Here is a 23,426-nt window from a genome sequence, read left to right as displayed (position 1 = left end):
TAGGTTTGTGCCTCTAATACGGGGAACCTTCAACCTTTTTCTTTGGTCGCGAGCACTACTTGTGCCGTCAGTCAGCAAACGAAGAGCACCCTTGCGGCAAACTTTGATATAAGTATACATCAAATCTGTATAATTGTAAAATCCTTGGATGAAGTTTTCGCAGGGTGTTTAATTGATTAAGTGCTCGTGAGCACAAAATCTTACATGAGCATTGAGCACTCTTGATGATTCCGGGAGCACCGTGGTGCTCGCGAGCAACGGGTTGAAGATGACTGCTCTAATATCTCGGGGGACGTTTTTTTCAACTCCTTACCTCTGTAAATTACCAATAACTAAACAAGATGTAGCGTTAAAGAAATAAATAAATACTAATAATTGAAAATAATTAATTAAAATCTTCAATCCCTGAGAACCTTTTTTAAACTAGGGCCCCAAACCTTTTCAATTTCTTACATTTTAAGAAAAATGTAAAAAAAAAATTTCTGTGTAAAGACACACAATAGAAATGTGAATAGCAAGATAAAATAATGTTAAAAACGGGAAAAAACTGAAATTAGTAAAAAAAAAAAAAAAAAAAATCGGAATTAATCAAATTACTAATCATCACAAAATAAAATAAAGTGTTGAAGAAAAAGGAGACAAGATGCTAATTAAAAAAAAAAAGAATGAACAAATTAAATCAATGATTGGAGGTTTCCTTGAGGCCCATTTCATTGAGACCCATTTTACAATGTTGTGTTATTTTACATTTCCGCGGTAAGACGGTGAATCTAATTGCCAAAATCACGAAAAATGAAGCGATGATGGAAGAAAACAAAACATAAAAAATTTAATACAGATAACAAATACCAGAATTGATCACAATCTTTAAGATTGTCGGACTTGCGTGAATGTGGTCTTAAACATCTATGGAACCTTTTCCGAAGTTCTCGCTTCTATAAAATTTGCTTTTTTGAGACACTAAATGGAATCCTGAATTGCAAGATCAAGTTTTATAGTATAAAAAATAAATAGAATATAAAAATAAATCAAAACAGAATGAACCAAAGCATTCAATATCTAAGGGCCCGTTTCACTCGCAGCCTAAAAAAACCTTACGGTGCTCCCATTTTAAATTCTCACTTCCACATCTTTCCTTGGTAGATGAATCGAATTTCAGGTAACAAAATAAAGTGCTGAAAAAAACACACCAAATTAAAAAAAAAAGGCCGAACTAATCAGAATCTTCAAATTATTCAGAGCCTTCTTTGACATAGAACCAAAAATCTCAAGGGCTATTTTGCAACTTCCAACTTCCATAAAAAAAATACTTTTTCGCAATAAAACATGGAATCGAATAACCTATATAAAGTACTGAAGGAAAAACAAATCATAAATGCGAACAAATCAGAACGAACTGAAATCTCCAATGATTCGGGACGTAGCCCCGGGTCACTTTTGCCTAACCGTTAAGACGCCACCGGGTAGGGGTCAAAAGGTCATGACGTATCCAGAGGTGGAGAAAAGAGTCATGTGTGTATGTGTGTGTGCGCCTCTAGCCGCTCCTCAAACTCACACCTGACGTTCGCCAATCCTCCACAAACACACACACACACACACCATTTTACACCTCCAGAGAGAGAGAGAGAGAGAGAGAGAGAGATAGATAGAGTAAGCAGCGCCATGGGTCGTGGAACGGCAATGAATGGACGAAACAACACACAAATAGACGGATTAAGCAACAATAGCGCAGAACCGTAGTGGACGCTAGCGTGCGAACAATACAAAATTAATAATATATCTAAGAATCAACGAAATAAAATTCTAATAAATTTCTGTCGGTACAAAAATTTTTAAAAATTAATAAATTTTAAAAATTCGTTTTATAGTATTATTCCAGACTGGACTTGGTCTTCGACAAGGTTCGGTCCTATCACCTCTCCGGCCAAAATTTTTACTATTATCATCATCATCATCATCATCATTTTTTTTGCCCAAAATTTTTCCCAAAGCAGCTGGATCCCGCATCATCCTGCACTGCGCTGCTGCTGCTGTGTGGTGGCGTTAGTGGTATGAGGAAGAATGGTAAGAGAAAGAGAGAGGGTCGAGAGAGTCCATGCTCCGCGCGCTCCATCTCTCTCTCTCTCTCTCTCTCACTCTCCGGAGCAGATGATGGAACGCATGCGCTATAATGGTAACACACACACACACACACACACACAGAGAGATAGAGTAAGAACACCAAGAGGGTAGAGAGGAGATAGTGTGTAAAAAAAAAAAAGGCTCTCTCTCAAGGTGGCGGGGAGTCCGCGGACGATTGTCCATTAAACAAACCGGTCTCCCATCGCGAGTGGAACGTTTCAAACATTCCGCGCAAGGATTATACATACATCATCATAACAGATATATACCACACGCGTCGAGCAAAAAAAAAGACCGAACCAAACGAAAATATTACATTCTCCGCGCGTGTTTCTCGTGTGCGGTTGCCGTTCTCCTCTTCATCCTCCATTGGAATTTGAGCTTTTGACCGCGGTAGTTTTTTTTGGTTTTTTTTTTGTTCCCAAGGATTATTGAAATGCCTCCGTTATGTTGGAGTAAGAGTGCAACGACGGAAGAACGTGATTCCAAGCAGCAGCAGCAGTGTTGGTTGCCTCGGCAGGAGCATGCGCTCTGTGCTTTGCGGGCAGCAGTCGGGGAATAAGGAACTCGACCACCAACAACATCGAACGTGGACGAACCTTACGAGGAAAACACACAGAGAGAGAGAGAGAGAGACTCTCTCCCGACTACACTCTCCATCTACCAGAGAGAGAGAGAGAGAGAGAGAGAGCACCGCACACAGGCCCTTCCTCCCTCCATCCTCGATTGCCTTCCCCCCCGCTACGCCCCCATCGCATCCCCCCCCTTCCGTCCCCCCCTCATTTTCCAGTTTGCTCTTCCTCTTCCCAAGATGGCGACCGCTACTCCTACCGTCGACGAGAGGAATTCGGAAGGTTGACCACAGAGAGAAAGACGCACGTCGTTCGTCGTCAACGCCATTCACCAGTAAATTTCTCACTAGTTTTTGATTATTAGTTAAAGGTTCCGGTTCTGTTTTTTTTCCCCTTCACTTCACTAATTATTCGATTACAGTGAGCTTTGTTTTTCCTGATACCATTCCCGTTTTTTTCGATCTGTTTTTTCTGTTCCGTTTAAGAACCCACCAAATTTGTGTGCTTGTGTGTTCAAGACCCAGAATGAGTGCCCTTCACGCCTGCTTCACTTCCACGGGCAGACGTGACAAAGGGTCCTCGATCATTTCGACTTCTTCTTCTTATTCTGGATCATCGTTTCCATCAACATCATCACCGAAGTGTCACAACTACCACCACCACCACCACCGTTATTACTATCAACGTCGTCGATTCAGTGTGACTGTGGAAGTTAGTGCCGCAGCAATCATCTGGTTGTTTGTGCAGTGTCGTTTAGTGCTCGTTACTACTACTACTACTACTACTACTAGTTGTTCGTCATCCCTGGAAGTGAAACTACTACATACCCAGCAGCAACATCTACAGCAGAGTGTTCAGCAACAGCTCCAAGATACGGAGGAGGTCGGACTGTCCAGTCCACTACCACCATCCAGTGAAGATCATCAATTCTCGTGCTCGAGTATAGGCGGTGAACGTGTCATAGTGCCGGGTTACAAGTGCATTTTGGTCCCCGCCTCGGTGGCCCTCGGGCTAGAGGCGGAGGCCGGCCATATTACAATCCACTGTTGAGTTATACGATAGAGAATATAATATATATATATATATGTGCGTGTGTGGAAGAAAAGGTATTTAAATAATTTATAATTGTTTTATTTTTTAATTTCTCTCCCGCCTATAATGTGGAACGGAATAAAATCCAAATATCGTACTAGGACAACCACCTCGAAAACCACGTGCGCCGCCATCAGAACCATTGCTTCCCGTGAATATGCCACCGATTATCACAATAATAATAATAATAATGTTAACAATGTTCCACCGCCTTTATACTGTGAATTTTCGCTCCTCGTGTACCCTCGTAATTTGTTCTTCTCGTTGTTGGTGCTGACACCTCCTAAACGTAAGAGAAGGAAACGAAGCGCAAGTCTGTGGACGATCGCTCGCTTGTCACAGTTCCTACTCAAATGAACTATGACATTTGGGTCTAAGCATGGGAGACGCACGTCAACAGAGGATTTGTACCGGAAAGTTCTGCAAAGATGGCAAAAATGCGTGACAACGCTGATATTCATGTATTTCTGTGGCGCCCTCGTGCTCTCTCATCACCACCACGGCGTGTCCATGACGGATCTAAAACGGGATAATACGGAAGGTGGTCCAAACGCGAGTAACAATAACAGCAACAACAACAATAATCATAATAATAATTATTATTATCACCACAACAACAATCGTGATCTCCGCGACATGCTGCTGCCAAAATTGTCCATTCCCAGGAGGCGGCTGCCTGTCAACTTGACGGATTTAGTGAGCAGCGTGAAGCAGGTGAGTGTTTCTGCGAAAGACTGTCAGCAGCAGCAACAACAACAGGAAGAAGCCGCAGTTTCCAACAACGCCACGACTTTCCAAGTCAAATCCGTGGATGTCGGAAACAACGTAACAATCAGAAGAGGCAGCAGCTACAAGGAGAAGGTGCCCGCAACATCATCATCGTCGTCGTCGTCGTCGTCGTCCGCGCGTAACACACTGATGATGAACGCAACAACAACAACAAAAAATGCAACAGCAACCACCGCAACAGCAACAACAACAACATCAAGGCATTTAAAAGCCTGTCCTCATCAACTACCGTATTCCGGAGTCCGGAATCACTTAAATCAGTGCCTTTACTTGGACGAGCTCAGCGTTGAGGAGGCCTGTAGGCCCTCCACGAGGAACCAGGTGCATTTAAGGTTCTGTGCGCAGTACAATCTCGGACACCTGCTGCCCGAGGGGGACGTCTGCGGGTCGTCCTTTCTGGCGCAGGTCCGAGAACTGGACGAGGCAGCTAAGTTGCTGGCGTGTCAGTTCGAGAACCTAGTGCAACTCTATGACTGCGATACGAGTTACTCCGTCAGTTGGTCTTGCAAGCAATGTAAGGTAAGTGGAAAATCCTCTTCCTCTCTAATTTCAATATTGAGCAATAATTACTAATTTGTTTAATACATCAAATTAGTTATTGGTGTTATTCCAATGCAACACATTATAAATGAATCAATGGCCAATCATGTGAAACTTCACAATACAACATCTCTTCCAATATATAGCTCAATGTATTTTTTTTTCACGTATTGTTCACACCTTGTTCTTCAACCACCTCATTGGGCATTTTGCCTGTTGTGGTGTTGTATTTGCATTTGTATGAATTCGACGTATGTATAAGATATTCACAGTTTGTCCACACACATGATGTTTGGGTGAAAATGTCCAAAGTCTGGATAATTCATTAAAATTATCTACACTTCACGCACTTATCCTTGATAAATTCATGTAGGGGAAAATGGGAGCTAATATGGGGAAATATTAGTTTTTGATTCTTTCTAAAACTGAAATTAGCAAATTTCAATTTTCTTTTGGTTTTATTGACGAATATACACACAATATGTTTCACGATAAAAATTTTCAAAACAAGTAATTTTTGTTCCTTCTGCAGTGATGATTAATTTTATACATCAACTCTTTTGATCCATTAGTCACCAAGCTTAAGGCCAAGCAACTAATAACTGGATATACAGCACGATATATTCTCGTCTTAGGCTACACAAGAATACTGAATGCAAATTTTTGTTTCCAAGCAAAATTTCTTTCGACATGTCCATAACTATGCTTATTTGGGCTGTATTTAAAATTTTGGTTTCCTTATACAAATACTAATACAAAGGCCACAACAAACAAAATGCCCAATGAGGTGGCTGAGAAAAGATACCCAGAAAAAATATGGATGTTGAAACTATATTAAAAATACAATAACCCAACAAGAGCAATAAAGATACCATTAATTATGATGAAATATCAATATACTGCCCATAAAAAAATTATGGTTGTCTCAAAAATTATAGTTTGATTACCAGCGAAACTATTTTGAGTTAACTACATTATTTTCTTACACCCGTTCCTAAGTAACACATTCCCAAAAACCGTTCCTAATTAAACACATCCCAGAAGGCGTATCTTTTTCCATTATATAGCCTAACCTGTCGAAAATTTGAAAAATGTTACAACAAATAAAAATAGAACAGCAAAACCCTTTATAATCACTGCAAAATGTCCCATTAGACCACATTCTGCTTTGCCTCATCAGGCTCCAAAAACTGAAAGTTTATATTTTTGAAATTTAAACAGCATATGTTTATCAGAAGATAATTTAACTTAGATTTAGGGTGGCATTACTCTATAAAAGTTTGATGAAAGTTCTTTTATAAAACTTGAAGAAATGCATGCAACCATTGGGCGTATCGATTACATTCGAGCAAATGTAAAAATAGGCTTATTGGTTGTTTTTTTGAAATTTTGTAAAAGGTTTTTTATCTAACTTTTATAGTGTAATTTCGGCCTTATGAAGAGTGCAACGTTCAAAGTATACAAACTAGCAGTGTATTCACCAATGTAAAGAAATTTACAAATTTAAAATCATTTCATATACAACAAACAACATAAAATTTATTTATCAGAGTGGAAACTGATTTTTTCATCTTTCTTTTATTTTCTAAAGCCGGGATTGTGCTGTAAAAGTTCTTTCATAAAACTTGAAAAATGTAACCAATAAACGCATTGGTTACATTCGCTCGATTATATTTTATACATAGCATTTCATCAACCAATATCACTGCAAATCAACTTCTGAGGTTTCTTTTTGGTTCCAAAATTTGGTCCTAAACTTCATCATTATTCATATAATGTGTTTCTCCATATTTTTGATTTCTTATTTTTCTTATGCACCTTCATGAAAATGTTTACCCCCCTGTTGAAAATATTGTTATTGATTCCGAATTATCTTTTGAATTGAGAAATTTCCGTTTTGAAATAATAAAAAAAATTTAATTATGAACGCCCTGTATATATTCTCATAACCATCATTATATTAGTACCCACAACTCTTGTGATCATTTTTAAATGGTGCAACAGAAGAAACTCTCCAATAGTATATGTTGTCGATGTAAGGAAAGGGTGACATGCCCGAAACACAGTGAAAAAAATTAAATATTGATATTCATAATCACAATTTTTGGCGATCATTTATATATAACATTCCACCAACAAATATCAGTGCAAATTAATTCTTGAGGATTCTTTTTGGTTCCCAAATTTGGTTCCAAACTTCATCATCATTATTCACATGACGTTTCACAATCTTCGAGATTTCTTACATGCAACTTTTTGAAGATGTTTTCCCCCATATTGAAAATGTTCTTATTGATTCCATATTTTGTTTTTTGAATTCAGAAATTTCTGTAGTGGAATAATAACAAATTGTGAAATTTTTATCAATCTTAATTACTTACTTTTCAAAGAATTTCACTTGGTATTTTTCATATATTGAATCGTATTTGTAGAATGTGTGTGAATTAAAATGTATAGAAATTCAGACAAATATTACCATATACCTAATCCAAGTTTCAATTATAAAAAAAAATATTTAATTCAAAGTTGTTACCGATTTATTTTAATGTCTACTTCCGAGACATAATATATAACCTTGTTTTACTTTTATTCAATATCTCCAAAATGAAATATAAGGATGAAGGTTGTTAATGCAGTAAATGGCTCTCGATTGTGTTAAATATTCGAGTATTATTGTATTTAGTGTTACAAAGTAATAAAAAAAGAAAACAATGAAGCATGTAACATAATCAACGTAATAAATAATAATAATGATCGAAACATATTCTATAAATTTCTATAAATTAAATTTTTACTTCTAGCAGTTCACTTGATAATTTATTAAAATTATCTACACTTCCCACCATATCCATGATAAATTCATTCATGTATATTCTCATAAATCATTGATTATATTAGCACAGAACATCTCTTGTGGAACTTTTTGAATGACGTAATAAAATGATGATTATAACAGACCACTATATGAAATTCGCCAACATGTATTACAGAAAGGGTTACATATCTATGAATTTTCAAATAACAGTGAAAAATTTTAATATTTATTTTCATTATCATAATATTTGAATATTGTTTTAAATTAAAATTCCAATAATAAATATCATTATGAAATAACTACTGAGGATTTCTTTTGGTCCAGGAATTTTGTTCCATTATCATCATTATTTACATGATGTTTTATAATCTTTGATTTCTTGATATTGCTTTTTGAAGATATTTTTCTCCGTATATTGGAAAGATTCTTATTGATTCCAAATTTTCTTTTGGATTGAGGATGTTCCACATTAAAATAATAACAAATTTCTAATGCTCATTAATTTATATCAATCAATCTTATTTACTTTTCAATGAATTTCACCTGAAATTTTTTCATATATCGAATCGTATTTGTATCACGTGTGTGAAGTAAAATGTATAGAAATATAGACAAATATTATCACATACCTAACCGAAATTGAAATGTTTTGGGAAAAAAAACTATTTAATTTAGTCCATAGTTGTTATTGTTTTCTTTTAATGTTTTTTCCAAGCCATAATAACGTTTTTTGCGTTTATTCAATATCTCCGAAGTGAAATTTAAGGAATGGAGATACTCAATGCAGTAAATGGCTGTCGATTGCGTCAAATATTCGAATATTATTGTATTTAGTGTTACAAAGTAATTGAAAAAAAAGAAAAGAATGAAGTATGTAGCATAATCCATGTAATAAATAATAATAATCGAAATATATTCTATAAATTTCTATAAATTACATTTTTATTTCTCACAATCCACATGATAATTTATTAAAATTATCTACATTTCACACTCTATCCATGATAAATTCATTCATGTATATTCTAATTCAATAATGTCTAAAGTCTAATAAAAAGTCTATGATAAATTAATTTACACACATTCTAATAATCATTGATTATAGAAGTACCTACGACTCTTGTGATCATTTTCGAATGCCGCAATAAAAGAACAATTATAAAAGACCACAATATGAAGTTTTCCAGTTAATGTACAGAAAGAATTACATGCCTATAAACTCCCAAATAACATGGGAAATTTTGAATATTCATTTTCATAATCGCAATGTACTTGATTATTGCTTTTAATTAACATTACACTAATAAATATCATTACAAAACGAACTCTTGAAGATTCCTTTCGGTCCCAGTATCAATATCTTCAATTTCGTCTCATTTCATCATCATTATTGACACGATGTTTCATAATCTTTGATTTCTTATATATGTAACTTTTTGAGGAATTTTTTCCCCCACATTGAAAATATACTTGTTAATTGTATTCTTATTGATTCCAAATTTTCTTTTGGACTGAGAAATTTCCGTATTGAGACAGTAACAAATTGTGAAATTGCTGATACTAATTAATTTTAGATTAATAACGCGATGTCATCGTCAATATGTTCGAAGTATAATTAATTGAGTGAAATTATCTACACTTCCCACATTGTCCATGATAAATTATATAATTCATATATATATATATATAAAATATATATATATAAAATATATATATATAAAATATATATATATAAAATATATATATATAAAATATTTGAAAAAAAGGAAAACAATTAAGTATAACATAATCTATGTAACAAATAATAATAATAATCGAAACATAATCTATAAAATTCTATGAATTACATTTATACTTCTAACAATCAACATGATATTCTGTTAAAATTATCTACACTCCCCATACTGGCCATGATAAATGTATTATCATGGCCAGTGTGAGGAGTATGGTATTCTAATAATCTCATGTATTCTAATAAATCATCAATTATATTAGTTCCCATAACTCTTGTGATCATTTTTGAATGACACAATAAAAGGATGATTATGAACATAGTATGAAATGTTTTCAATGCTCAGAAAGTGTTGCATGTGTCTATAAACTCTCAAATAACTGGAAAAATTCGAATATTCATTTCAAAAATCACAATATATTTGATTATTGTTTTTAATTAACATTACACTAATAAATATCATTGCATAACTAACTCGTGAGGATTCCTTTTGGTCCCTGAATTACCATTATTATTCACATGATGTTTCATAATTTTTGATTTCTTAATGTTTCTTTATGAATATTTCTTTCCCATGTTGAAAATGTTCTTTTGGATTTAGAAATTTTAGTGTTGTAACATTAAGAAATTATACACCCCGAATTGTTATTATCAGAATAATTAATCTAACTCAATGTTTTTTACAAGCATTTCAACTGAAGTGGATATTTTTAATATGTAGCATGTACGAGGTAAAATGAATAGAAATGCGGATAAATATTATGATAATTATATGCATAATTAACGTTCACTTTTTTCTTAAAAAAGCTATATTTAATTCAATTATCATAATTATAGTTTCTAAGACACAATAACTCTCTTTGCTTTTAATCAATGTCTCCAAAGTGAAGTATAGGGATGGGAATAATCAATATAATACAGTAGATTAACTGATTGTAATAAAGTGATTTAAATAAAAAGAGGGGAAATAATGAAGTAATCAATAGAAATTTCAATATAAATTACATTTTTACTACTAACAATGCTTGTTAAAATGCCAGTTGCTTTCTTTGAATTATTTTAATATCTTTGTATCAGTAACAACCTCATCCAATCAATGGATCTTTTTCCTGTACAAATGGCAGAATCCTGAAAATCCAAAAATTACTATTGATAGTACAAATATCTAATCCTAATTTGCCCAGAATTTGAAGAAAAATCTTCCATTAATATTTTTAAAATGGGATTTCTTATCGATTAAGAAAATTAACTGAAATTTCCTATCAACAAATGCATACAGTATTTATACAGTGCGGCACAAAAATATATTCTTTAATAAAATCAAAGTGGGTGACTTATATCTTGGCATTTGAAAAATTATATTTCAAAATTTTTATTTCCCAGTCAATTTTTACCAAATTCATTTTTTTAGTAACTGTGTACTGTATGAAACATCATATAAATTTTGAAATAATTTTTTTTCTTACTGTAATCATGAAATATGGAAGTTTGGAAAAAAACAAAAAAACGTTCCAATGTATAACAAGGGATCTTGTACCTTGGAGCATGCACTGTTGTACTAAAATAATTGTTGCTAATATGTGCTTTCATATTTTTCCTTTTTGTATAAATTTCAATGTACAATGAAGGAAATTTAAATAGTACACTTTATAGGTCATATTTCTGCTATAAACATAACTAATACCGTTTTAAAAAAAATCAGAAATACTTACAATGCTTGAGAAAAATGCTTATACAGTTTGCTTACATAATGCAATTTGATTTAAAACTCAAATGGATTTTCATTTTTGTTCACATCTATTGGTAAATTTTTATTTTCCATTGAACAAATTAAATCTTGCTTAATTCTTGATTCGAATTTTATGCACAATTTTTGTACTTTGCATAGATTTCACGTGCATTCTTTTCTGTCTATTATATTCTTACATTCTTTCCCATGCTTCACATGTTGAGCGTTGCTAATTTCTTTCTTGCAGAAGATACATAATGAGTCTCGTCTGTGGAACCTTGCCTGAGATAGACTCCCAGTGCCCCATGTTGAGTTAACAATTGGTTGATGTAGAAGTCTCCGTAGATGTTGGTTGTTTTTACCTTTGGCATTATTGATTATGTAAATCTCTCCCTTTTTTTGTTGAGTTCCACAGCCTCTGCCATTCATCCTGTGTATATATATATTTTCTATGGCATTTTTACATTGTATTTTAGTGATTTTTGTTTCAATGTCAATTTGTTCCTTTGTTGTTACCTCTTTTGCTTTAATATCTACATATTCATTTCTTTTATTATTATTATCCGCTTTGATCCAATGAAATTTGATATTATTTGTTACAGTCAGATTTAGTATTGCACGTTGAATTTCATTGTCGTTGTTATGATTTGCTAAGGCTTGTAGTGCCGATTTCGAATCGCTAAAAATTTTCAGATTTTGAAGGTGGACCTTTATGTGCATATTGCACTTCCTGTGATATCGCTGTAATTTCGGCTCTAAATACAGTACTATGATCACTAAGCCTTGTTAGTTGCTCCTTTTGAATCAGGATGTTTTTATAATGTTCATAAGCACAATCTACCCTGCTCTTTCAATCCTGGATCCATCTACAAGTATGTAGATTATGGTATTATAGTATCCATCTACAAGTATGTAGATTATGGTATTATAGTATCCATCTACAAGTATGTAGATTATGGTATTATAGTATCCATCTACAAGTATGTAGATTATGGTATTATAGTATCCATCTACAAGTATGTATGTATCTACCTGTATGTAGATTGAGTTTCCCATAGTATCCTTTTAATCTTCATTCCAGTCGATCTTTTTGTTCTCAAACGGTGGTATTAGAGCTGACTTATCCTCTTCTATGTGTTCTCTTTTAATAATATTTTGATTAATGCATATTTATTCTCCAACAGATTTGTTGAGACAATTTGTAACGTTTCAGCAGGTTATGAAGCATAATCTGTAACGGTGGTATCCCGGTGAGAGTACATTCAACACTTCATTAGAAACAGTAATATAACACTTTTAGTTTACAAGTAAAGCTTTCCTCTGGATAGAAATTAATTTATCATCCTGCGCTCGTGTATTTGTGTGTACCAGATTTCGTACCCTAGTACCATTTTCTTCTGACATTTCAAATAAATTTTCTTCACCACTCCAGTTTTGACACCCCCAGTGTCTCTTGACCTTTGAATACTTTTTTTGCGTCTTTTTGGCCGTTTTGTTTTTAATTTATTGTAGATGGTCAGTCCGTGAGAAGTTTTTATTGATAATTACACCTAAGTATTTGAATATCGTTGTATATTTTAGTGATTTCTTATTCATTTTTATAGAGAGGATTGTTGAAACTTACCCCTTTTTTTATTATCGTAAATAGACATTTTTGAAGATTAAATTTCGAGCCAAATCTGTTCGCCCATCTTGCAAGCTCTTTAAAGAAGTTCTTTGATTTCTTGATGAATTTGTATGGTGTTTCTCCTGATATTATGATTAAAAAGTCATCAGCAAACGCTTGCAGTATCATAAGTATCTTTAGATGTTGCTTAGAATTTCATTTGCTGAAATACAAATACAACGCCACAACAGGCAAAATGCCCAACGAGGTGCTGAGAAAAAGATGCTCTTAATAAGAAAGAATAAAAACAGAATGTTCCATATCGTGGATCCCAATACCGATCTAACAGGCAAACGTAGCTCTTATCTTCACTTCTAAACCAAGTCAGTGTCCCTCTCTGTAGGTATGGTCTCCAAAACCTTACAGAATACTCCAGTCCAGGACGAACGAAGCCTCGGAAAAGCGGAAGAATGGCTTTAGGAGAACGCGAAGAGAACCTTTTCAAGAATGAAACCGAGAATTCTATTCGATTTTTGATCACCACTGAGCAATGTTCAAAAAGACATAAGCCGCTTGTCAATGAGAATTCCCAAATCGGTGACCCTAGTTGCATCCGGGATAGTAATGCTATTCAATTCGTGAGTGGAAAGTGTGTTGTTGGAACCAAAATGAGTGACCATGCACTTGTCAACACTGAAGGTCATGCTCCGTTCATTAGCCCAGGCTGGAAACATTTTCAAGGTTCGTCTGGGGCATCTCCATATGGCTCTGATTCCCGACTACCTCGATTAGCTTCACGTAATCTGCGAATTTGCTAACAATGAAAAAAGAAAAAGGTACGGGAAGGTCAAGGACATTTCCTTGAGGGATTCCACTTTTACACTTGTCCTATCAGAAAACTCTCCGTTCGCTATTATCTGTTGTGACACATTTCTCAACCACGATTCTACCCAATTCAGCAAGTTCATGACTGAATCTGCTCTGAAAAGTGTGAATTAAAGTATATTATGTTTCATTCTTGAAATTGCAGAGTAGTGTGACGCCATAGCTAAAAACTGTCAGGTGGTCATAATAAAGTGACCACTCAGTATATAAAATGTTTGGCCCAACGCTTCGCGGTAATGTGCTTATATGGGACAGAGCCTGGGCCGTGTTTGGTCTTACTCAGAGTATGGGGGGGGGGGGTGGAGAGCACTAAGAATTTACTAGAATTTACTTTTCATTCGCAGAATGTCGGGTAGCACACACAGATAAGTAGGAAAACGTCTGATTCGTAGGGATGTCTGAATAATTTTGTTGCATGTCATTCGAATAACCATGTTGCACCAACAATGATTTGTTGGAATCGCCCAAAGAGATTCCGTAGACGTTTCTTCAGTGAGATAGTAGTTAGTAGTATGTATCTTTGTTCTTTAGGGTTGCGAAAACAATATGAAACAGTGGATTTCCAGAGGAAACACATTGCGGAATCGATATCAATTAGTCCATCCTTTAAGTTCACTTTGGTGAACAGCTAGAGCAATGGGTTTAGAAGAAAAATTACTGGAGTTGATCAATACGTCGAGACGCATCTTTCATGAAGCAAATTTATGTGTTTCTGGGAAAACAAATTTTTAAAGTGAGTCGCGCTTCGATCCCCGCTCGTCTTCTTTTATTGGAAATCAAAATCCCCCTTTTAACGAGTTTGGTTGTAAACATATTTATTTCAGTTGCATTAACACGATTCGTGTATATAAAATTAGAAAAAAATAGATCTGAAACCAAGTAAAAGAAAAGTAATTAAACATCGTACCATGATTAAATGGGTTTGCACAGAGCCGCTCTTAGGAGTGTGGGACAGGTGCGGTCGCACTGGGCCCCGATGTTTTGGGGGTGCCTACAATTTCCGTAATAGATATGCACATATATTTGTAGCGAACAAGGTGTTTGAAGAGAGATAGATGGCTTTTTCTCAGCTCGAGATATCAAAGAAACTATTATTTTCCGGATATTATGCTGAGGTGAACTCGGGAAAAAAAAAGTAATCATGTCTCTGCCTCGACTCGAACTTAGGCCTTCTTGAATACGGAGAAAGCATGCTACCATCTACATCACTGGAGACATGGCCCTGCCTTCCTTATTTCACGCACTGTGGCGTGAGGCGCTGAAGTAGAGGCATTAGCAGCCTCAACTTCAGGAAATGTCCCCCGGGTGGGACGGTTTAGAGAGATTGATTGATTGAGATTGATTCTTTCCGAGTTCACCTCAGCATAATATCCGGAAAATACCTGTTTCCTTGATATCTCGAGCTGAGAAAAAGCCATCTATCTCTCTCTAAACCGTCCCACCCGGGGGCCATTTCCTGAAGTTGAGGCTACTACTGCCTCTACTTCAGCGCCTCACGCCACAGTGCGTGAAATAAGGAAGGCAGGGCCATGCTTCCCGTGGTGTAGATGGTAGCATGCTTGCCCGGTGTGCAAGAGGGCCTGGGTTCGAGTTCCGGCGGAGACGTGATGACTTTTCTTTTCGATTTCACCTTAGTATAATATCCGGAAAATAACTGTTTCCTTGAAGGTGTTTGAACTTCAACTGATTTGATTCTAGAATTTTCATAAATTCTAAGGTTATTTCTTTCTTTATAATTCTGAAATTATTTCTCTCATTAATTCCGAATCTTCATCAATTTCGTAATTATTTTTCTTTCATTAATTTGAAATTTTCATTAATGCTGCAATTATAGCTTTCAATTCTTTCTAATTTTTAACTCATTCTAGATTTTCATTAGTTTTCCGATCACTAGTTGCCAATTTTCATTAGTTTAAAATTATTCCTTTCATCAGTTTAAAAATTTCTTCACCTCTAAATTTTCACCGAATCAAAATTTTAATCAATTTCCGTGTTAATTTACAATTAATTGTGGCTAAATTTTTTTTTTTGAGTGTATATTTTCATCATTCCTGAATATTCTGTGATAATACATGCATTTTTGGATGTTGATTCTCTTCCCCTACAGAATACAGTGGAATTTCGGTTAACGAGCAATTCGCATAACGACCAAAAATTTGAAACAAAATTTTACTCGGTTAACCAGCGATGATTCGCATTACGAGCAAAAAATTTGCGCTTTGTTTACTTATTTTGACGTTATCACAACTGAACTGGTGACCTTTACTTTTGCTTTCGCCCACACACATACTATGGAATTTAGCAATATCATCCCCTTCAGTCTCCGGTAAGCGTGCCTCACTCGGGAAATTAACACACGTCCGTATGTGCGCTTTTGAAGTTTTCATTAAATTCTTTTTTAAATTATGGAGAAAACTGTGGGGGCTGATTGCAATATTGAACGTGACTTCGAGGGGCTAGCTCATGAACAGGAGCCACTACTTGTAGAAGATGCTTAGGGAAAACCACGGACTTGAGGTGCATGAGGATGGAATTCATAAACTAGTGGTGTAAAATGTCTAAAAGTTGACTGTAGATGAATTTATAGATCTTTCTTTTGCACGCACCAGCAAGAGTTTATGGACGGTCTGAGGAAGAGAGAAGTAAGGGGAAGTCTCTCTCTCTCTCTCTCTCAGAAAATAAGATTAGAGAGATGTGTAGAATGTGGGTATATGTGCAAAATTCTGTAGAAAAGAACCATCCAAGTATAGCTGTAGCAGTGTGCGAGCAATGAATCTGCCAAACGAACACTGGAATTCACTATTTCCCAGAAATCCCAAAAAAGGAGGAAAAAGCAAGTGCCATCGGAAAAAGTTCTTTTTGAAATTCACGTAAAAAAAGAACAAGTTTGCAAACAACAGCCTGTAAATCGTCCTATATACACATTAAAAATGTACGTAGGAATAACGTTCTATCTTTTCGCTGTCTATCCAATCAACTGCTTCGACGAGAGAACGCTAGTATCGTTTAGTAAGGAACAATTCCAGGTTGTGGTGTGTCTCGCAGGGAGTTTTCCTCTGATAATTTTTAGTAAATGGAATGGGGGGGGGGAATCGTGGAAATCCAAGGGTCGCGAATTTTAACACAGTTGACACGTTTGAAAAGTACGTTGAAAACATATTGGGATAAATCGAGTAGGTATCCATACGTAGCTTAAGACAATCGTAATCTCATTTATGCTTTTATATTGGGTAGCAGTATTTTGGTTTCATTTGACATCCATAATTTTATGGGCATCTTTTTTTTTTTCAGCCCCCTCGTTGGAAAATTTGCCTGTTGTGGCCTTTGTGTTTGTATTCGTATCACATCAGAACTTTTGAAGCTGGGCTTTATATGGTGTGCAGTTCCTTACTCTTCCCACAAGACATTTGTATCTTTAGAATGTGAAAACTTGAACAACATTTCCTGAATAAGTTTGAATGATTGATATATCGCATTCCCCGCATTAGCAGTTTTAAATTATTATACAGTTTTAAATAATACACAGTTTAGACTGCGGACATTTTTGTGTTTCTTCCTCACATGTGTCAAGTTGAAATAAGCAGAGTGCAGAATATTAAGTAATTTAACTGCAAAATATGATGTTTGTAATACAAAAGCGGCAGCATATTTCTTGACTCGTCCGGCAAACGAGTGGCCCGGGTTCGACTCCCGGTAAGGGCAGAGATGAGTTTTGCACCCGAATGGCGTGGTGGTAAGATGCTCGTCTACCAACCTGAAAGTTGCTGTCACGGTCCCAGGTTCGGAATATATATATAAGATATATTCAGAGATACGAAAAGCACTGATTTCTACGTGAATGATTTTCCAAACGATCTTTTCCCTGATGTCTCGCCATTGCCGTATATTATTCATCTCCTGAGATTCGGATTTTAAGAAACGTGAGAATTCGGGTTTAAAAACTTCAACCAATCAGTGTTATAACACTGCACTCGGCTGAGAAAATCTGCTCCAAGAGAAAACCCGGCTTAAGGAAAATTGACCGCTGGGAACATTCACCGACTAGGCAATTCACTGCCAAGAAAATTCATTGTCAAACAATTCATTGACAAAGTGACAGAGTGAGTGGATGAGCAAGTGAATAAGTGAGGAAGTGAGTGATTAATGAAATGAGTCTGGGAAGTAAGTGAGTGAGCAGGTAAGTAATCGAGTAAGTAAATGAGTGTGAGTGAGAAGGTGAACAAACGAGTGAGCGAACGAACGAATAAGTTGGTGAGTGAGCGGGGGATTGGAGCAAGTGAGAGTGGATGAATGATCGAGTGAGTGAGCAAGTGAGCAAATGAGCGGGTGAGTGAAGAAGAGTGTAAGCGAACAAGTGAGTAGGCCAATGAGCAAGTGAGAGAGTTGACGGATGCGCAGGTGAGTGAACAAATGAGAAAGTGAGTGAGCACTCGTAAATGAGTGAGTGGGTAAAGGAGTGCGAGTCATTGAATGAACGAGCGAGTAGGTGAGTGAGTGAGGGATTTAGTGAGTGAGTAAGTGAGTGGATGAATAAGCGAGAGAGTAAGTAAGTGAATCAGCAAGTGAGAGAGTGAAAAGATGAGCAGGTAATTGAAAAGGTGATTGAAAAGGTGAGAAAAAAAGTGAGAGCAGGTGAGTAAACAGGTGAGAAAGTGAGCTAGTAGGTGAGCAAATGAATCTTTCATGCGTTTTCTTATGTGCTAAATCACTCTGCCACTCACTCACACATTCACTGACGTACTCAATCAATCGGTCCCACACGCACACATTGACTCAGTCCCTAGCTCACACATTCACTCACGTGTTCAATCACTCGACCATTCCCTCACACATTCACTCACGTGCTCAATCACTCTGCCACTCACTCACACATACACTCAAGAGCTCAATCATTCGGCCACTCGCTTACACATTCACTCACGTGCTCAATCACTCGGTCCCCTCACGCATACATTCACTCACATGCTCAATCACTCGGTCCCTCACTCACACATTCACTCACATGCTCAATCACTCGGTCCCTCACTCACAGATTCACTCATGAGCTCAATCACTCGGTCTCTCACACATTCACTCACGTGCTCCATCAGTCGGTTCCTCACTCACGTACTCAATCACTCGGCCACTCACTCACGCATTCACTCACGTACTCAATCACTCGGCCACTCCCTCACACATTCACTCACGAGCTAAATCGGTCGATCCCTCACTCACGTGCTCAGTCACTCGGCCACTCCCTCCTACATTTACTCACGTGCTCAATCATTCGGTCACTCATTCACTGGTGACGAACTGTTTTTGGTGAATTTTCTCAGTGGTGACTTTTCCGTCTGTGAATTGTCATCGGTTGATTGTGTTGGCGACGAATTTTCCGTAAATCGTGTTCAGCAGGCTGCAATCATACAGAACTTTATATTTTCGTGCCCGGTTCAATTCCGTTGTTGTCGATCGTATAATTTACGTTTGTTAATTATTAACAGCCAGCATGAAGATAGATACTGAATCAGTTGAGGTGAAATTTCCCATGCGTGGTGAAAAAAATCATTGCATACAATTTATTTTTAGTTTAGATTTTTATTTATTTTTTTTTCACACTATATTAAGGCCGGTCACGACAGCTTCCTTTGATGACAACTGCATGACACGACAACGCACATAAGCACTATTGCGACTTCGCGTGCCGAATGATCATTGCTTCTGTTTGACGTAAATGGAAGGTGTAATGGTAACGCCACGTGTAAAAAAATAGATACACACATAATACAGAAAACCCACATAATTAGTGGGAACAAGAAGTGTATCTTTTGTGTTAGTTTGTTGAAAAACGTGTATTGCTGTATTTATACATCAGCGTGACATGCTAGTGCACAATGTCCCATCGTGATCTGGGAAAGCCGGTAGATGGAAAGAGGGAGAGATTTAAAATGACAAGAAAGAAGTGGAAATAGGAAATAGAGGTAGAAAGGGGGGGGGGGAGCAAAATTCAGATAGAGAAAGGTCAGAAATTTAAAAACAGGGCAAGAAAGGAGCTAGAAATATAAGAAGAGGGAAACAAGAGCGGCAAAAATTCAGATAGGAGAAGGGGTTGTAGATTAAAAAAAAAAGCAAGAAATGGACTAGAAATCAAAGAAGGTGTAAGAAAGGGGACCGAAATTCAGATAGGAGAAGTCAGAAAACAAAAAAAAAAGGCAACAAAGGAGCTAGTGATTTAAGTAGGACAAAGAAAGAGGGAAAAAATTGAGATAGGAGAAGGGGTTGTAAATAGAAAAAAGGCAAGAAATGGACTAGAAATCAAAGAAGGTGTAAGAAAGGGGACCGAAATTCAGATAGGAGAAGTCAGAAAACAAAAAAAAAAGGCAACAAAGGAGCTAGTGATTTAAGTAGGACAAAGAAAGAGGGAAAAAATTGAGATAGGAGAAGGGGTTGTAAATAGAAAAAAGGCAAGAAATGGACTAGAAATCAAAGAAGGTGTAAGAAAGGGGACCGAAATTCAGATAGGAGAAGTCAGAAAACAAAAAAAAAGGCAACAAAGGAGCTAGTGATTTAAGTAGGACAAAGAAAGAGGGAAAAAATTGAGATAGGAGAAGGGGTTGTAAATAGAAAAAAAGCAAGAAATGGACTAGAAATCAAAGAAGGTGTAAGAAAGGGGACCGAAATTCAGATAGGAGAAGTCAGAAAACAAAAAAAAAGGCAACAAAGGAGCTAGTGATTTAAGTAGGACAAAGAAAGAGGGGAAAAAATTGAGATAGGAGAAGGGGTTGTAAATAGAAAAAAGGCAAGAAATGGACTAGAAATCAAAGAAGGTGTAAGAAAGGGGACCGAAATTCAGATAGGAGAAGTCAGAAAACAAAAAAAAAAGGCAACAAAGGAGCTTGTGATTTAAGTAGGACGAAGAAAGAGGGGAAAAAATTGAGATAGGAGAAGGGGTTGTAAATAGAAAAAAGGCAAGAAATGGACTAGAAATCAAAGAAGGTGTAAGAAAGGGGACCGAAATTCAGATAGGAGAAGTCAGAAAACAAAAAAAAAGGCAACAAAGGAGCTAGTGATTTAAGTAGGACAAAGAAAGAGGGGAAAAAATTGAGATAGGAGAAGGGGTTGTAAATAGAAAAAAGGCAAGAAATGGACTAGAAATCAAAGAAGGTGTAAGAAAGGGGACCGAAATTCAGATAGGAGAAGTCAGAAAACAAAAAAAAAGGCAACAAAGGAGCTAGTGATTTAAGTAGGACAAAGAAAGAGGGGAAAAAATTGAGATAGGAGAAGGGGTTGTAAATAGAAAAAAGGCAAGAAATGGACTAGAAATCAAAGAAGGTGTAAGAAAGGGGACCGAAATTCAGATAGGAGAAGTCAGAAAACAAAAAAAAAGGCAACAAAGGAGCTAGTGATTTAAGTAGGACAAAGAAAGAGGGGAAAAAATTGAGATAGGAGAAGGGGTTGTAAATAGAAAAAAGGCAAGAAATGGACTAGAAATCAAAGAAGGTGTAAGAAAGGGGACCGAAATTCAGATAGGAGAAGTCAGAAAACAAAAAAAAAAGGCAACAAAGGAGCTAGTGATTTAAGTAGGACAAAGAAAGAGGGAAAAAATTGAGATAGGAGAAGGGGTTGTAAATAGAAAAAAGGCAAGAAATGGACTAGAAATCAAAGAAGGTGTAAGAAAGGGGACCGAAATTCAGATAGGAGAAGTCAGAAAACAAAAAAAAAGGCAACAAAGGAGCTAGTGATTTAAGTAGGACAAAGAAAGAGGGAAAAAATTGAGATAGGAGAAGGGGTTGTAAATAGAAAAAAGGCAAGAAATGGACTAGAAATCAAAGAAGGTGTAAGAAAGGGGACCGAAATTCAGATAGGAGAAGTCAGAAAACAAAAAAAAAGGCAACAAAGGAGCTAGTGATTTAAGTAGGACAAAGAAAGAGGGGAAAAAATTGAGATAGGAGAAGGGGTTGTAAATAGAAAAAAGGCAAGAAATGGACTAGAAATCAAAGAAGGTGTAAGAAAGGGGACCGAAATTCAGATAGGAGAAGTCAGAAAACAAAAAAAAAAGGCAACAAAGGAGCTTGTGATTTAAGTAGGACGAAGAAAGAGGGGAAAAAATTGAGATAGGAGAAGGGGTTGTAAATAGAAAAAAGGCAAGAAATGGACTAGAAATCAAAGAAGGTGTAAGAAAGGGGACCGAAATTCAGATAGGAGAAGTCAGAAAACAAAAAAAAAGGCAACAAAGGAGCTAGTGATTTAAGTAGGACAAAGAAAGAGGGGAAAAAATTGAGATAGGAGAAGGGGTTGTAAATAGAAAAAAGGCAAGAAATGGACTAGAAATCAAAGAAGGTGTAAGAAAGGGGACCGAAATTCAGATAGGAGAAGTCAGAAAACGAAAAAAAAAAGGCAACAAAGGAGCTTGTGATTTAAGTAGGACGAAGAAAGAGGAAAAAAATTGAGATAGGAAAAGAGGTCAGAAATGAAAAAGGGGGCAAGAAAGGAGATAGAAATGAAACAAAAAGAAAGAAAAAAAAAGCGAAAATTCAGACAGGAGAAGAGGTCAAAAATTAAACAAACGGGCAAGAAAGAGGCTAGAAATAGAATGGGGGGGGGGGCAACAATTCAGATAGGAGTAGAGGGCGGAAATTATACAAAAGGGGGGTTAGAATTGTGAAATATATTTATATGCTTATTTATTGAAAGGAAGAGGTAAAAATAAAAACGTAAAGAAATCTGAAAAAGGGGAACGGAATGAAGGTTGATGTGAAGGAGCGAGATAGGACAGAAATATAGGGGTGGAAATTCAGAAAATAGGTTGTGGTAAGAAATTTGAAGGTGCAGAGAATTTCCAACTACTAAAAATTTTGATTCGGCCCATCAAAAGTATTTGGCGGAATTTTGCAGAAAACATAAAAACATAATAACCGGCATTATGGTGGCGCATAATATTTACTCTGGAGTGCACTATCGAAATAAATTTCTCATCAGTTAGAATTTAGCATTCCAGTTAGGATTCCTTCAGTTGGAAATTCCTTGGAATATGGACTAAGCCGTCCTTTGGTTGGCTAGTATCAAAATAAACAATTTTCGATGTCATAACCATACATTCATTTTTATTTTGCACACCGGTTTAAAATCAATAATCTATTTTACGTGTAGAATAACAGCAAGTAGTTTTGTTTTTATTGGATAAATGGCAGCGGGAGGGGGTTACAGCCCAACCCTCTTTCTCGCTGGTATAACAGTAAAGTATAAAAATGTATATGAAATATGGACTTTCATGCGCTGTATATGTATCATATTCAACTGGTAAAAAGTTACACTGGTTTAAAATGCACAATATATGGTATCATAAAATGTAATTTTTATTTTAATGCCGCACACCGGTTTTAAACGTACAAACAATTTTGCTTCCAGAATTATAGAGATAGTTTTTTTTTCATAGGCGGCAGCAAAGGTCCGATGCTTCTTCTCGTTATCTATAATAGCTGGAACCACTGCTGCCATCTACAAGAAAAAGAAATACAGATCGCAAAATATTCTTCGTTACGGATACAGATATTTTCTGTATATTATGC

The 23,426-nt window shown here is 36.1% G+C and overlaps 1 protein-coding gene across 1 annotated transcript in view; it reads left to right on the top strand.

The window, feature by feature from the left end:
- The first annotated feature begins 4,137 nt into the window (after positions 1–4,137).
- LOC149070215 (uncharacterized) overlaps positions 4,138–23,426 on the top strand; it is a 78,774-nt gene continuing 59,485 nt past the window's right edge. Inside the window, exon 1 of the mRNA XM_089249989.1 lies at positions 4,138–5,093. Within this exon, the coding sequence (XP_089106115.1) occupies positions 4,146–5,093 (948 nt within the window). The 5' untranslated portion in view covers positions 4,138–4,145. The remainder of the gene's footprint in view (positions 5,094–23,426) is intronic.

This window comes from Pholcus phalangioides, unplaced genomic scaffold (assembly GCF_987345545.1).
Source record: "Pholcus phalangioides strain wild (caught in Gottingen) unplaced genomic scaffold, Ppha-v1.0 ptg000022l_1, whole genome shotgun sequence".
Classification (NCBI taxonomy): Eukaryota; Metazoa; Arthropoda; class Arachnida; order Araneae; family Pholcidae; genus Pholcus; species Pholcus phalangioides.
The sequence above is the reverse complement of the archived record's forward strand: the minus strand, read 5'-3'. Positions and strand labels throughout refer to the sequence as shown.